General features: G+C 47.1%; 1 protein-coding gene across 1 annotated transcript; it reads right to left on the bottom strand.

Annotated features, from left to right (window-relative positions):
• Positions 1-259: 259 nt before the first annotated feature.
• LOC141407621 (uncharacterized) lies at positions 260-5,998 on the bottom strand. Its single transcript, XM_074000843.1, has 4 exons — positions 5,948-5,998; positions 5,452-5,752; positions 4,318-4,533; positions 260-3,114 (listed from the first exon to the last, which is right to left on the bottom strand). The coding sequence occupies exons 1-4, from the start codon at positions 5,996-5,998 to the stop codon at positions 2,981-2,983; spliced, it is 702 nt and encodes a 233-aa protein (XP_073856944.1). The 3' UTR covers positions 260-2,980.
• Positions 5,999-14,122: the final 8,124 nt, after the last annotated feature.

Raw genomic sequence — 14,122 nt, 5'->3', positions numbered from 1 at the left:
ACCAGGAGGCAGACACTAGCTCTTAAGGCCTAGTTAAGCTATCAACTGGCCACGTGTGCGCGGAAACATCTCATCACGTTTTAGGGCTTCCATTTCTTTCTTTGGACTGGTTAATTGGCAATGGCATGTCTGAGAAGCTGAAACTCACCTAAAACATATAAAAATATTTTAATCTCACCTTAAAATCTATTAAATATTTTAAATCCTACCTAACATTGTTTTGTAACCAAGCGAGTTAGAGAGAAATGCCACACTTTGAGACAAATTAAGGAGTCCTTTATTAGCCGACGACCAAGAGACGGCTAACGCTCAAAATTCTCTCGGCCCCTAAGAAGGGGATAGATTTTCTTTTATACTTTGTTTTAGCGAGGGGAGGGGGATTCTAGCTGTAGCAATCTTACAGAAGTAAAACAGGCAAAAAAGTTAAAAAGGCAAATGGTTACAGGAAAACAAACAGTTCCAGGTGCAGGGGCTTAAAATCATCACAAGGTGATAGGTGTGGGGCTCTGCGTGTTATCTGCCGGACACAAACGCAGGGGCTTTGTGGTACTATCTCCCGAGCCAATTCAGAGATAAGTGCAGAACAAAGAGGAAAAGGCCCCTTATGAAACCATCAGATATTGTGAGAACTCACTCACTATCATGAGAACGGCATGGGGGAACCACTCCTATGATCTAATCACCTCCCAGGAGGTCCCTCCCCCAACACATGTGGATTAAAACCAAGATGAGATCTGGGTGGGGACACAGAGCCAGATCATATCACAGAGCCAGAAGAGCTGAGCAGTGGGATCTTAGTAAATGTTCATTAAATCAAACCCTTGCACAAGGCTGGCTTCAGAGGTGCCACCTGTGCAGTGGCAAAGGTCCCACACTCAGAAGGGACCTGAACTTGGTTTAATGTTCTGCTATCACTGTCTTGAAATTCTTAACAATTTTTGGACAACGTATTCCACATTTTCAGTTCACACTGGGTCCCATAAATTATGTACCCAGTTTTGCCCCTGAAGCAAAGACATAGTTTGTTCATGAAGGGCCCTCCCTACTCCTCCCTGTCCATCCCACTCCAAGGTACCCTAAGTGAAGGGGAACACACAGCTAGGAGAAGGTGGTGTTTGATGATGATCTTGGAAGTCTCACCTGAGCATGGCTGGTGATGCACGTGTGCGGGTGGGAGAATTTGGCTGCTCTCTATTCTGGCAGCCTCCATCCCATGCACAAGGCCTGCACTTTGCCTCTCTGTCCCCCTGTGTCCCCCTACCTGACTCAGACCAGAAGTGTAGATGGGGGGTGGACACTGAGCCCCAGTGCTCCTGGGCCCAGCTGGAGTTCCCTGTTGACTGGGGAGACTTGGCCCCTCTGACTACTCCTACCCCATCCCCACTATGACAGGAGTTGGTGAAGGGACAGGGTGGGAGGCTTAATTAACAGCCAGGCCAGACAGCAGGCAGTGAGGCAAAGATCAGGCTACAGATCTGCTCTTCAGAGGAGGTATTCATGGACTGGCTTAGGCTGTGGCTTGTCTACTTTAGGAATATTCTTAACCCTTCCTGGGTCACTTGCCATCATCAGACTTCTCTCTTAGAGCACAGAGCACCAGACTGTTGCCCCTCCCTGTCCTCTCCTCCCCAGTCCCAGCCTTCCTCCCTGCAGCTGAGAAGGTTAGAGTTTTCTCAGGGATGGGGCAAGTTGACTTCTGCCAAGGAAAACTTCCAGGCCCCTGGGCCCCATTCTTTGTCCTGCCTGTGCTTTCTCCCTCTTCACTTCATCACAGCTCTGGACTCAGCAAAGTGGCAGAAGGGGCCTCACCTCAGCCCTTCTTTTCATCTTATAAAACTGGAACATTAGACTCCCTCATCTGAGGGAAAACAACTAACCTGCATCCTGAGAATAAGATGGGAAGCTGCGGTCCTGGCTTCTAAACTCTGGTAGAGAAGGAGCCCCTGCTTGCCTGGCTTTGAGGCCCCATTAGGGGCAAGTTTCCAGCGGGGTGTCCCATACAGCACCCAGAGCCCCTCAATATCATGGGGTTCCCTCTGCCTGGTTTTTCCTCCACTCCACGTCCTTCCCAGAGTCTGGATTCTTGCAAAAGCCTAGGCCAGGATATAGGCATTACCTGTGTAAGGCCAAGGGGAGTCCCACTGTGGGCCAGGAGGGCTCACCATTAATAAATCTGAAATTCAAGCCAGACAAGGGGATAGATCTTGGCTCGGTGTCAGGGGTTTCTGTGTCATGTTGGGCTTGCCTAAGGTGGGAGGCCCAGGACATCTGGGCCTTGTGGTGCCTTCTGACAGAAGGAATTCGAGTTTGCCACCAAGAGCTAATAGGAAAGTTTGACTTGGTGATCCAGGCATAAGGCTGATGATGCCACACAAATGCCCAGGGGCCTGTGGTGCACCTGACACTGTCCTGGGCAATGAATGGGTAAAGAGGACCAATAATCAATAATCATTCTCTTCCTGAGAAAGGAAGCTCTCTTGGGCTGGTTAACCAGGCATCTGGCCACAAGCCTGGGCCAGTGTTGATGGGCTCCAGCAAGTGAGTCATCCCAACTAATTCCCCCTCCTCCAGGTTATCACAATCAGCCCAGCTCCAGAAGTGAAAGAGCTGGCTGCAGATGGGGGTGAGGCCAGATGAAAATGCTTTCGCTCCCCTCAAGAGCTGCGGAGCAGACCCTTGTAAAGGGGTTCACCGAGCTGCAGTGTCTTCAGCCTCCAATCTAGTAAGAGCCTGATGGATTGATCAAGGTGTCCTGGGAAAGATTCTGAGTTCAAAGAGACAATCCCCTCCAGAAACTCCAGGAGAATTTTGTGTGTCATTTAAAGAGTAAGAAGCTGCTGGGTGTCTTGGCTCACTCCTGTAATTGCTATGCTTTGGGAGCTCGAGACAGGAGGAGCACGGGAAGCCAGGAATTAGAGACCAGTCTGGGCAACATAGTGAGATGGCCCCTCTCCAAAAAAAGGCAAGAAGACCTCTTTCTTTACCCGTTTACTTGAAAGATGTGACTAGAAGACAGGAAGCTGGCTGTTGAGGGGGAGTCTCTCTCTTCATCAGGCAGAGGTAGGGGAGCTTCCTGAGGCAGAGGCGTGGACGGTATTTCTGGCTCTGCAGTTCCTGAAGAAATACTGGGGCACCCAGGCTAACCTTTGGCAAAACTACGAGCTGAACTCAGGAGTCCCTGATGCCAGCCTCTCCGATGCGGTCCCCTGCTTCCCTCCCCCATGTGTCTTGCTCTCTAGCTCCCTCCCCACCAACTTCCAGGCCAGGGGCCCCAGCTGGCTGGTGGAGGATGTCTTGCTCCTCAGCAGCTGGGATTTGTAAGTATTTACAGTAACATGTAACAGATTAGGAGCTGACAGGCCCAGTGAGTGGGCAGGCCCCTTCCCAGAGGTCAGCAGCTTCATTCCCCTTTCCCGCTACCATCCTGATTTGAGGGTGTACAGGATGACAAAGAGGGAGTAGTTGAACAAGGTATGGGGTGGCAGCCTCCCAGAACTCAAAGGATGCATTTGTCCATCTGTCCCCGGCTCAGTTTCCACACTCAGAGTCACTCACATTGCTCCACCCTTGCCACAGCTCACCTGTATGTCCACATGATCAAGGTCACACTGACCCCAAACACACACTCTCTCAACTCTCAACACTTCACCATCACACTCACATGTGTACACACGCTTTTGAAATTCCACAGCCACGTGGATGCACACAGGCTCACATCTTTGCACACACAGAGGCTCACACTCACAGACCCATTGGGGGCCCAGATCCTGGTCATTCCACAGGTCTTAATAAAGGTTCTGGGAGAGAAACTTGTTTCCTGTGGAAGGCAGAGTGGGAGTGTGTTTGTGGGCGGGGCGGGGTGGGGAGGGAGAGTGTCAGAGTGCGTGTATGTTAGAGTGTGTGTGTGTGTGTGTAAGAGAGTATGTGTGTAAGGAGCAGGAGTGACTATGTCCTGAGTTTAGGGAGGGGGGAAGAGAAGGGAGAGATGGAGACAGGTGTGGACCAAGAGCCACTTAAGAGCTGAAATCCTGGAAGGAAGCGAAGCTGAGATAATGGCAAGGCAAAGACATAGACGCCAACAAGGATCAAGCTAGAGGAGGGCATGGACTGGGGACAGAGCCCACCCTCATGAGAAGCTGTCACATTGCTGCTCTGAAGGCCTCTGACACCAGCGCCACCTCCAGCTGGAGCTTCCTCTCTCTGGATCTTGTCACTGTGACTTTGCTTTGCTACTTGGGCAGCTAGGAGCGGTGACAGGCAGGGAAGACGGTGCCCACAGCAGCTGGCCATGCCACTCCAGCCCGGCTACCAACCCACCTGTCATTGCCAATCTTATCACCTGCGGAGTCCCAGATGAAACCAGCAATTGGTCTGGCTGCCTTTGCCTCCTAGTGTCACAGTGAAGGCCAGGGGAGCAACCGGCCTTCCTCCACAAAAGATGGGCAGGTTTAACCAGACCTTGCCCAGGTCCCTGAAGACTACAGCTGAGTCTGGGGAGAACGGGCCGAGTCTCTGCTCCCAGGCACACAGGACCTATTTATTATAAGAAAGAAATAGGAACCAGCATGAGACAGGGGCTTGAGGAGGAGGTTGGAGAAGACACGTTTTTGGCATAAACTTTGGGTCCCTGTCTATGCTCACTGCGCCGGGCTGAGCCTGCCCCTGGCCGCTTCCACCGGCAGCATCTGGTGCTGCGCCTGGGACAGCCCCTGAATGGTGGCCGATCCTGCCTGGACGTCCCGGGCCGGTTCCTAACCCACGTCCGCCGTCCCCCGCCCCGGTGGGGAGAGGCTTGCGCTGCTCCTCGCCATGCTTGGCAGCGGCTGCTGCGGATCTCTGGGTCCAGGGTCGCACACGCCCCGCCAACCCTGGCCACTGCTTAGGAGGGGACGCCCGGGGCTGCAGTTCTAGGCCCCGCAGGCTGTGGCTAGGGAGACGGCTGAGGGCCTGGAGCCAAGAGAAGCAGCAGGTCCCAGGGCCGACTCCCGGGTCCGGGAACCAGCCGCCGCCGTCGGCCACTGTCGTGGGCGAGAACGCGGGCGCGGGGCGGTCGGGGATTCTGCTGGGCACCTCACGTGCACGCAGGGCCCAGCTTCACCACCGCAGCTGCAGCCGGGCCGCCTGGGGCCTGCGAGTTTCCAGGGCTGCGGCGCGGTACCGCCGCGAGGAATGAGGGCGCGGCCCGGGTGGGGAAGGGGCAGGTCTGCGGCTCCGTCCACTGGGGGCAGAGAAAAGACCCCGGCGCAGTCTGGGCGCCCAGCTCCGTTCCCGCCGCGGCTAGGAGACTCCCGGGAGCGCCAGCGGCTCGGGGCCCACAGAGCCCTGGAACTCAAGGGCGGCCTTGCGGCGCAGAAGCGGGGGCAGCCTGAGACCGCACTCGGCTAGGCAGCCACGTTCCACCCACCACGCGGCCGCAGGACTCGGATTTCGCCGCTAGTTTTAAAATTGTACCCGCGTAGCCCGGAACGCTGGGAGGGGGAGTATTCTGCGCCCCTCCGGTTGCGGTCTCCGCCTTAAATAGACTTCCAGAGCTGCCTCTGCTCCCCGTAGGGGCGGGCACCGGCGTCCCACGAGGTCGCCGGTCCTCAGCCTCCGGCCCGCCTGCCTCGCTCCGGATGCGCGGGGGACCCCCGCTTCGCTGCGCTCCCCACTGGCGGCTGAGGCGCGCTGCAGGCGGGAGCTGCGGCTCCGAGATTCCGGGCGTCTCCGCCGTGCCAGCGATGGAGAAGCGCCGAGAGCTTCCAGGTCGCGGCTTCCGGAAATTCGGTTATTGAGCGGAGTTGGGGGTCAGGTTGCAAAAGGATAGCCCCCCTCCCCCAGGTTGTAATCACCACCCGGCCCGCCGCTTCCGCAGCCGCGAGTCTAGGGCGGAGCTGTTCGGTTGACAGAGCACAGAGCGGGTGGGGCACGGGCGAGCAGTTGCACAGCCTGGGAATCCGCCTCCAACCGGAGCCCAGGGGCCGGCCCCACCTTTCCCTGGGTCAACCCTCAGCCCCATTCCCTCGACCCTCAGCATCCTTCCAGGCCCAGTTCGCTTCAGAGGCGCGAGACCTGTAAGAAGGAAGAAGCGAGCTGAGCCTCAATCACCGTCCCCACCCCACTTTTGGGGCTGCTGAGCTGGAGAATTGAAGGGGGCCGGCGCCGAATTACAGCCGCTCCCTTCCCAGCCTCGCCTGGCTTTCCTTCTGTCCATGATGATTTTCTTATTGTCAGGCGACAGCCAGGCTTCCCGCGCTCCTGGGATGGGGCGGTTGGGAGGGGGCTCTGGAGCCCACGCCTACGGTCGGGCCTGGCAGGGATGACCCCAGCCCCCTGGCTGGTGCAGCGGGAACAGCTGGTTCCTGCCGGGGCGGGGAAGCGTGGACAGCTTGGGCCCGGGCGCCTGAGAGGCACTCGGGGCCTCTAAGGCTTGGCCACTGTCATGGGTCGTGTGGTTGTCGCTTCCGCCCCCGCCACGCCGTCCTCCTTGGACGCCGATTCACTGGCAGATGTCGGGGACCTGGCGCCTTTGCAGGGGAGGCCCCCAGGAGCCTAAGGCGGGGACTTGAGACGCTTGGGGGCCAGGATGGGAATAACTAGCGGAAAATGTAACTGAACTCTCAATGCCAGTCTGTTGTAGAAGCTCCTGGGACAAGCAGTGGAAAGTCCCCGCAGGAGGCTTCCCACGATGTCCTAGGCGGTTGCGGCGCCTCTTCGTGGGGAGCGTAGCCCGGAGCTGCGGGCAGGGCAGCGCTGGGGGTGGCCCGTCAGAGGCTGGGTCTGACCAGGCCCGTCAGAGGCCCGTCAGACCAGGCCGGGACAGGAGGCGGGCTCAGGATTCTCGGGAGCATCCCCCTGAGCTGTCCTGGCGGGAGCAGCCACTGCAAACGCCGCGCTGGCCTCAAACACCGCGTCCTTTGAATGTTTTAATTAAGAATAATTAATAGAGAAGGGCTTGGAGGCTCACGACTGGATCCCAGTACTTGGCGAGGAGGGAGGATTGCTTGAGGCCAGAGGTTGGAGACCAGCCTGGGCAACACAGTCAGACTCCATGCCTACAAAACAAACGAAGGAAAACAAACAGAAAAGAACCAAATTAGCCAGGCATGGTGGTGCAGGCCTGTGGTCCCAGCTCTTCGGGAGGCTGAGGCAGGACGACTGCTTGTGACCGAACCACTGCACTCCAGCCTGGGCGACAGAGCAAGACCATGTCCCAAAAAATGTGTATGTCTGGGTGAATGTATAGATTTTACAACTATTTTGAAAGTGGCCTTTTTAACTTTAAACAGAGCATTCTGGAGGAGACGCCTGACCCAGAGCGCTTTCCCTGAAGTTCGGTGCCCGAAGTGCACCCTTCCTCTGGCTGGGGTCTATCCATTCTACCAAGCCCTGCCTTCTGCAGAGGTTGGCTCCATGGTGTCTCTCGCCGCGTCCCAACTGGAGAACAGTGTAAAGAATTGTCAAATAGAGGGAGCTGAAATTCAGAAGCACGCTTAAGCCAAGTCCTCAAAACTAGAAAGCATAAAGCAGGGTAGGCGTTTTGAAAGCTTAAGGACAAAACACCATGGGCATGGATGGCTGAATCCGGGGATCAGCATCATAATTTGTTGAGAAGGAGGCCGTGCTGTGCTGCCAGTTATTAATGGGTTTAATCGGTTGGTCCACAGCCCTACTGGTGGCCTAACCAGTAGCCCAGGGCCTGGGAGGATTTGCAGGACTTGTCAGAATTTGACTGCAGTTCCTTCCACTTGGCATAAGGAGGCACCATCAGCCTGATTGGGAGGGTCATGTGGGATGGAGCCCGCCGAGGTGGCGGCACTGAGCTGACCATGCCACAGACCATAGAGTGGGAGCCTTTCCTGCCCCCTTTACCGCAACTAACATCAAAAGCGCTTGTATGGGCTGTCTGTCTGCGCTGGAACCCGAGTTTGTCTTTGTCTGCAATTAAGATTCTTCTGGGTTTGTGTTGCCAGTTCATCATCCAGCCCTCTGGAATCAGGCCTCCCAAATTTAGCAGATGTTGGGGAGGACTCCAGGGAGTGGCTTATGAGGGCTGGCTGATGAAACTGCTCTTTCCTTTCTGTTCTGTGAGTGTGATGGTGTTTGAGATACATGGGGCTATGGTTCAGGAGCACTTCACATGTGCAAATATGGAGACAGCACTCACCTACACATTTAGGCTCAGAATATTGATTGAAATTAGCATTTATCACACACTGTGGCTGTAACTTTTGCAGTTTGAGGTAAAAAAGCAAAACTAGCAAGAATTTATTTTTCGTTTTCCACAATTTTACAAATAAAAGATTAATTCTTACCCTAGATGTAAGCAACCTCAGCACATTTTTTGCCTCATTAAGTGGAAAACTTTAGGCTTTTCAGTTACTGAAAGCATTTTCGTGTTTCTCTTTTGCATATCTGAATTGCGAGCATCACTACTCTTGCATACTGGGGCCATTACTTGAACACAAACACCGCAATACCGAGACAATCCATCTGATAACTTAGATGGCTGCAAGTGACTAATGAGCAGGAGGCAGCAAGTGTGGATCTGCTGAGCAAAGGGATATTCACATCCTGAACCCAATACAGCAAAATGGCGGGAGGTTGCATCACAATCCTCAGAACAACGCATGACTTAGAACTTATAAACTGTTTATTTCTGGAGTTTTATATGTAATATTTTTTGACTATGGGTGACTGAAAGTGAGGAAAGTGAAGCCACAAATAAGGGGATACTACTATATTATAAATATGCTTAAGGACTGAAATAATAATCATATTGAGTAAACACATGTGAAATCTCAGCAGAGATAACACTTAAAAAATAAAAATTCTAGTACTTAAAAATACAATATCTTACAGAAAAAATTTCATTAGACTGAGAAGAGGCAGGAGAATAATTCCCCAAATTAATTTTTAAAAAGTCAATCAATTTTAATTTCTTCAAGTGCCTTCTAGGATTTTAGGAAACCAGATTACTACTTAGAAAACTGGTAAATAAAATAGTAACTGATAAATAGAAAATGGTAAATAAAAGAAAAAAATCACATATTCTACCTTTGCTCTACAAGCAGTACGTAAGGGTAACCAAAGAGATAACAAAGAAAAACTATCTACAAAAGTTTTATATTTAATATATGAAAGAAGAATAATAGAATTAAAATGGCTCCATTTCTTGACCTCTAATTTAATCAGTTTTGCAAGTTATCATCCCTGCTGCTCTTGCTTTGGTTCAGCCAGGAGAACAGTCAATTAAGTATTATAGAAATAAACAGTTTAATGTAAGAATTAGTGCCTACATTCATGTGCATGTAAGCAAAAAAAAAAAAAAAAAATGAATGTTTGGCAGGTTTCCTTCAGAAAGTCAGAAACGCAATCACAAATGGCATCAGCTGACAACATTGATATAGGCGGGAAAGCAGCAGCTCATCAAAGAGTCGAGGCAACTTCTGTATTCAGCAGGATTATGAAGTACACGCTCGTGCGAGGTCTATCATGGGGCTACATCTGGATGCTAGAATTGGTGAGAAGAACCGTGTTAAAGGTTCTGAAAGTCTCAGTGCCTGGCTGCCAAAAATTGCTGACAGTGACTTCGGCTTCACTCTTATCTTTGGAACTGTGTGTGAATTTTCTTCATTTGCAAATTTTTTGAGGAATCATTTAGGGAAGAGGGTTCTAGAATATAGAGTTCCTAGTTTTAGAAAAGTGTAGTGGTTGCTGCCAAGTTGACAAAAGAATTCAAAACAGCTGCTAATATCACAAAAAGAAAGACAGCTAGAAATAATGTTTGGGTAGAAAAAATATAACGTCATCTATAAATTATTCTTGAAAAAATCTAAACGGTTCCTTAAACTTTTGTTTTTTTTTGTAAAAACACTTATAAATGTAACAGAAGACATCCTAAAACTCTTCACTTAAATTTATAAAATATTTTTGAGAGAATTAAACTGAGAAGCAAATAAAGGTTGGTATATACCATGTTTGTGAATAAAAAAGACCAATGCTCTTTGGATTCCAGTGTTCTTCAAATTGGTGTATATATTCTCTGCAACACCAATAAAAATTCCAAAATTTATTTTTATGAAATGACCAGCTGATGATAATATTTACATAAGAATGTGAAGGACCTAGCATAGACAAAGAATTCTAGAGAAAGGAAAACAAACCTGGAGGGTTTTTACTACTACAAGATTAACAATAAAAGTACAGTAATTCAGAGCGTGTGTTATTGACACAAGAATGAACATACAGATCAGTGGAACGGAATAGAAAGCCCAGACATAGATCCAGCCATAAATAATCAATTTAACAAAAACCAAGGCAAGAAGATAGAGAAATAGAAGTCTTTGCAGAAAATGGTGCTGGAACAACTGAATAAATACACTGAAACTGTGAATATAGACCTCTACCTTATCCCATAGACAAAAGCTAATTTGAGATCATTGTAGATGTAAACATAAAAACTAAAATTAGGCCAGGCGTGGTAACTTATGCGTGTAATCCCCGCACTTTGAGAGGCTAAGGTGGGAGGATCACTTAAGGTCAGGAGTTCAAGACCAGCCTGGGCAACATGGCAAAACCCTGTCTCTACTGAAAATAGAAAAATTAGCTGGGCATGGTGGCACGTGCCTGTATTCCCAGCTACTTAGGAGGCTGAGACAGGAGAATTGCTTAGACCCGGGAAACAGTTTGCAGTGAGCTGAGATCGTGCCACTGCACTCCAGCCTGGGCTACAGAGTGAGACTCTGTCTCAAAAAAAAGAAATCTACATGTTATTTCTAGAAGAAAATATAGGAGAACATCTTCATCAATTCTGGATAGTCAAAGACTTTTTAGGCAAGACTCAGAAAGCAATAACCATAACCACAGAAATTAAACTTTTGTTTCAAAAAGTTAAATTTCATTAACCATCAAAATTATAACATGCTCATCAAAGTTACTGCTAAGGAAATAAAAAGAGAAGTCATTAACTGGGATATATTCCTTATAGCACAGATATGTGACACAAGGTTTGTACCTGAAAGTTATGCAATGCATCTGTACATCTATAAAGACAATAACCTTTAAAACAATGAGCAAATTATTAGACACTTCACCAGAGAAGATATACAAATAAATATACAATAAATATTTGCAAAGCTGTTGAAACTCATTATTTGTGAGGAATACGAGTATATTATATTTATGAATAATATACTTTAATATATAGAATTAAAGCCATCATAATTTACCACTTCATGCCCTATCCACAAAAATGGCTAAGACTGTAAATATTGGCAAAACTACATGTTAATGAACATATGAGATAACTGGAACTTCAACACGTTTCTAGTTGGAAGGTAAAATGACCTAACCACTTTAGAAAATGATGTGGCAGGCCAGGCATGGTGGCTCACTGTAATCCCAGCACTTTGGGAGGCTGAGGCGGATGTATAATGAGGCATGCCACCACCCCCAGCTATCTTTTGTATTTTTAGTAGAGACGGGGTTTCACCATTTTGGCCAGGATGATCTCTATCTCTTGACCTCGTGATCCGCCCACCTCAGTCTCCCAAAGTGCTAGGATTACAGGTGTGAGCCAATGTGCCCAGTGTAGAGCTGTTTTCTTAAAGGTGCTTTGAGGGATTAGAAGCGGAAGAAAATTTCCAAGCATAAGTTTGTAAAATACGCAAGGTAATAAAAAACCCAGAATTGTCTAAGTTGTATACCTTTCATGTATATTTTGCTCTTTTAGTCTTACTTTATTTGTCCCTATCTGTAGACTATGGTGCCATCCAGGATTTTTTACATTTTGAGATGAAAGTGGCTTTTTTTTTTTTTTTTGGAGAGGGAGTCTTGCTCTGTTGCCCTGGCTGGAGTGCAGTGGCATGATCTCGGCTCACTGCAACCTCCACCTCCCAGGTTCAAGCGATTCCCCTGCCTCAGCCTCCCGAGTAGGTGGGACTACAAGCACATGCCACTTCGCCCAGCTAATTTTTTGTATTTTTAGTAGAGTTGAGGTTTCGCCATGTTAGCCAGGATGGTCTCGATCTCCTGACCTCATGCTCTGCCCGCCTCGGCCTCTCAAAGTGCTGGGATTACAGGCGTGAGCCACCATGCCTGACTCAAAAGTGGCATTATGTAAATTAAAAAATTATGTAAATGTTGCCCTTTAAGGCCCTGCCACCTCTTTGTGGCACTTAGCATTTGCACATTGAAATCCCCTGTAGTCAAACAGTATCAGATTCCATAGATCTCATAAGTCTGGTTTCCCTGTTTCCCAGGTCTTCATAGAGCTGTTTTATTGCCAAAGCTGAGATAATGAAAAATAAAAAACAAAAGTAAAAATATTTGGTTAGAAAATATTATTTGGAAAGAACAAATAACATTACATTTTTGCCCCACAAGCTGATGATGCATTACATGAGACCAGAGAAGGATTTTAGGAAATTGTAGTTTCTAGCCTAAAGAAAGATAATTTGAAAATTGTGCTTTGCTTATTTCTTTTTGTTACATTATTTGAGAATAAATGTTTGTGTTTTATTCCTAATGCATTGTGGTGGGTACAGTCAATACTGTAGGGTCTAAATTATAACAAAATACAAATAGGCTAACAAATCCATGAAAAAATCATAATAATGCAGCAATGTTGCATTCACTAAGTAACCATTTATGAGATCAAGATTTTACTCTTTCATTATAGATAATGGGAATGCAGCATTGTCAGTGGAGATGTATTCCTGTAAGAAATACAAGACATAGAATAAAATGTATTTGTAGAACTTCTGATATATTTGATTTTAATTATAGTCACCCATAGTTTTAATCAAGATAAAATAGATGGCAGAATATTATTTAGATTATTTAGCTTTGTCAACACAAATATAAAAGGAAAACTAATTCTCATAATTTTCCTATTTGCTCCATTATATTCGAACATTGGACAATGTTTGATACTCTGTGTCATACTCATTTTTAAATTTTATTTAAAACTTTTAAAACTATTAAGTTATTAAATTGGTTTATAAAATATCTCAACACCATAGCAATTTATTAAATGTATCTCATGTTTCAAAATCCTTACTTTAGAAATACATCAAAATTATTTAAAATCTAACTTAATAATATGTTTCCCAAAATATGCCAGCACAAAGTAATGAATGGTTGACTCTGTAGTGAACCTAATAATGAATGATTAAATTACAAAAATTTTATCCCTAACTAGTGTCTTCAAAAGGGGCAATTTCAGTAAAAATTTTAAGTTCAAAAAATATCTTTAAAAATACAATGAAGACATGAAGCTTGAAACTTCTAAGTTAAAAATTGTAGAGACAACTTTTTCAGACCAGAATATATAATTGTTTTTTTTTTTTTCATTTTTATTCTCTCACAATCATAGAGAATCAGGCCAATAATAAAGTTAGAAGTTATTCAAGAATGTCAGATCTGCTTGAAATTTTTATAAGGTAGATATAAACAAATAAAATCTTTGTTTTTGTAAAGGGGGTTACAAAGGTTTTCTTTAGACCAGGAACCATTTTCCTTTTTTATTTTTTTTCTTCTTCTTTTTTAGATTGAGGTTTGCTCTTGTTGTCAGGCTGGAGTACAGCAGTGGCAGGATCTAGGCTCACTGCAACCTCCGCCTTCTGGTTTCAAGCCATTCTCCTGCCTCAGCCTCCTGAGTAGCTGGCATTACAGGTGTCCACCACCACATCCCGCTAATTTTTGTATTTTTAGTAGAGACAGAGTTTCACCATGTTGGCCAGGCTGGTCTTGAACTCCTGACCTCGTGATCCACCTGACTTGGCCTCCCAAAGTGTTGGGATTACAGGCGTGAGCCACCGCACCAGCCACTGGGAACCATTTTCTATATATGTTCCAAATAAATGATATTAAATGCTCAATCACTATTTCTTCAATAACAAGCCAGCACTAGTGTCAAGTGTTGGAAATAAAAACATTAAAATTATTTCAATTATTCATCTTGAAATAAAATTTAAAGAGCTATCTTTTTTGTTGTGGTGATTCTTCATCAGGTATGCATGGATGATAGGGCATAAATGTCCAATGTAAAACATTCCAGACTAAAGACGGGGTCCTCATCACACAGTCGTGAAATATTAGGCTCACAGACACTTCGAAGGGTGAGAAAAGTGGAATTTAT

This window comes from Macaca fascicularis, chromosome 9 (genome assembly GCF_037993035.2).
Source record: "Macaca fascicularis isolate 582-1 chromosome 9, T2T-MFA8v1.1".
Classification (NCBI taxonomy): domain Eukaryota; kingdom Metazoa; phylum Chordata; class Mammalia; order Primates; family Cercopithecidae; genus Macaca; species Macaca fascicularis.
The sequence above is the reverse complement of the archived record's forward strand: the minus strand, read 5'-3'. Positions and strand labels throughout refer to the sequence as shown.

Bases quoted from the DNA above. Each gene is read 5' to 3' on its own strand.
- LOC141407621 (XM_074000843.1), bottom strand. From the start codon at position 5,998: ATGGGGCTGAGGGTTGACCCAGGGAAAGGTGGGGCCGGCCCCTGGGCT. The intron at 5,753-5,947 runs GTTGGAGGCGGA...AATTTCCGGAAG, and splicing joins GGGCCGGCCCCTGGGCTCCG to CCGCGACCTGGAAGCTCTCG. The intron at 4,534-5,451 runs GTACAATTTTAA...TATAATAAATAG, and splicing joins CAGCGTTCCGGGCTACGCGG to GTCCTGTGTGCCTGGGAGCA.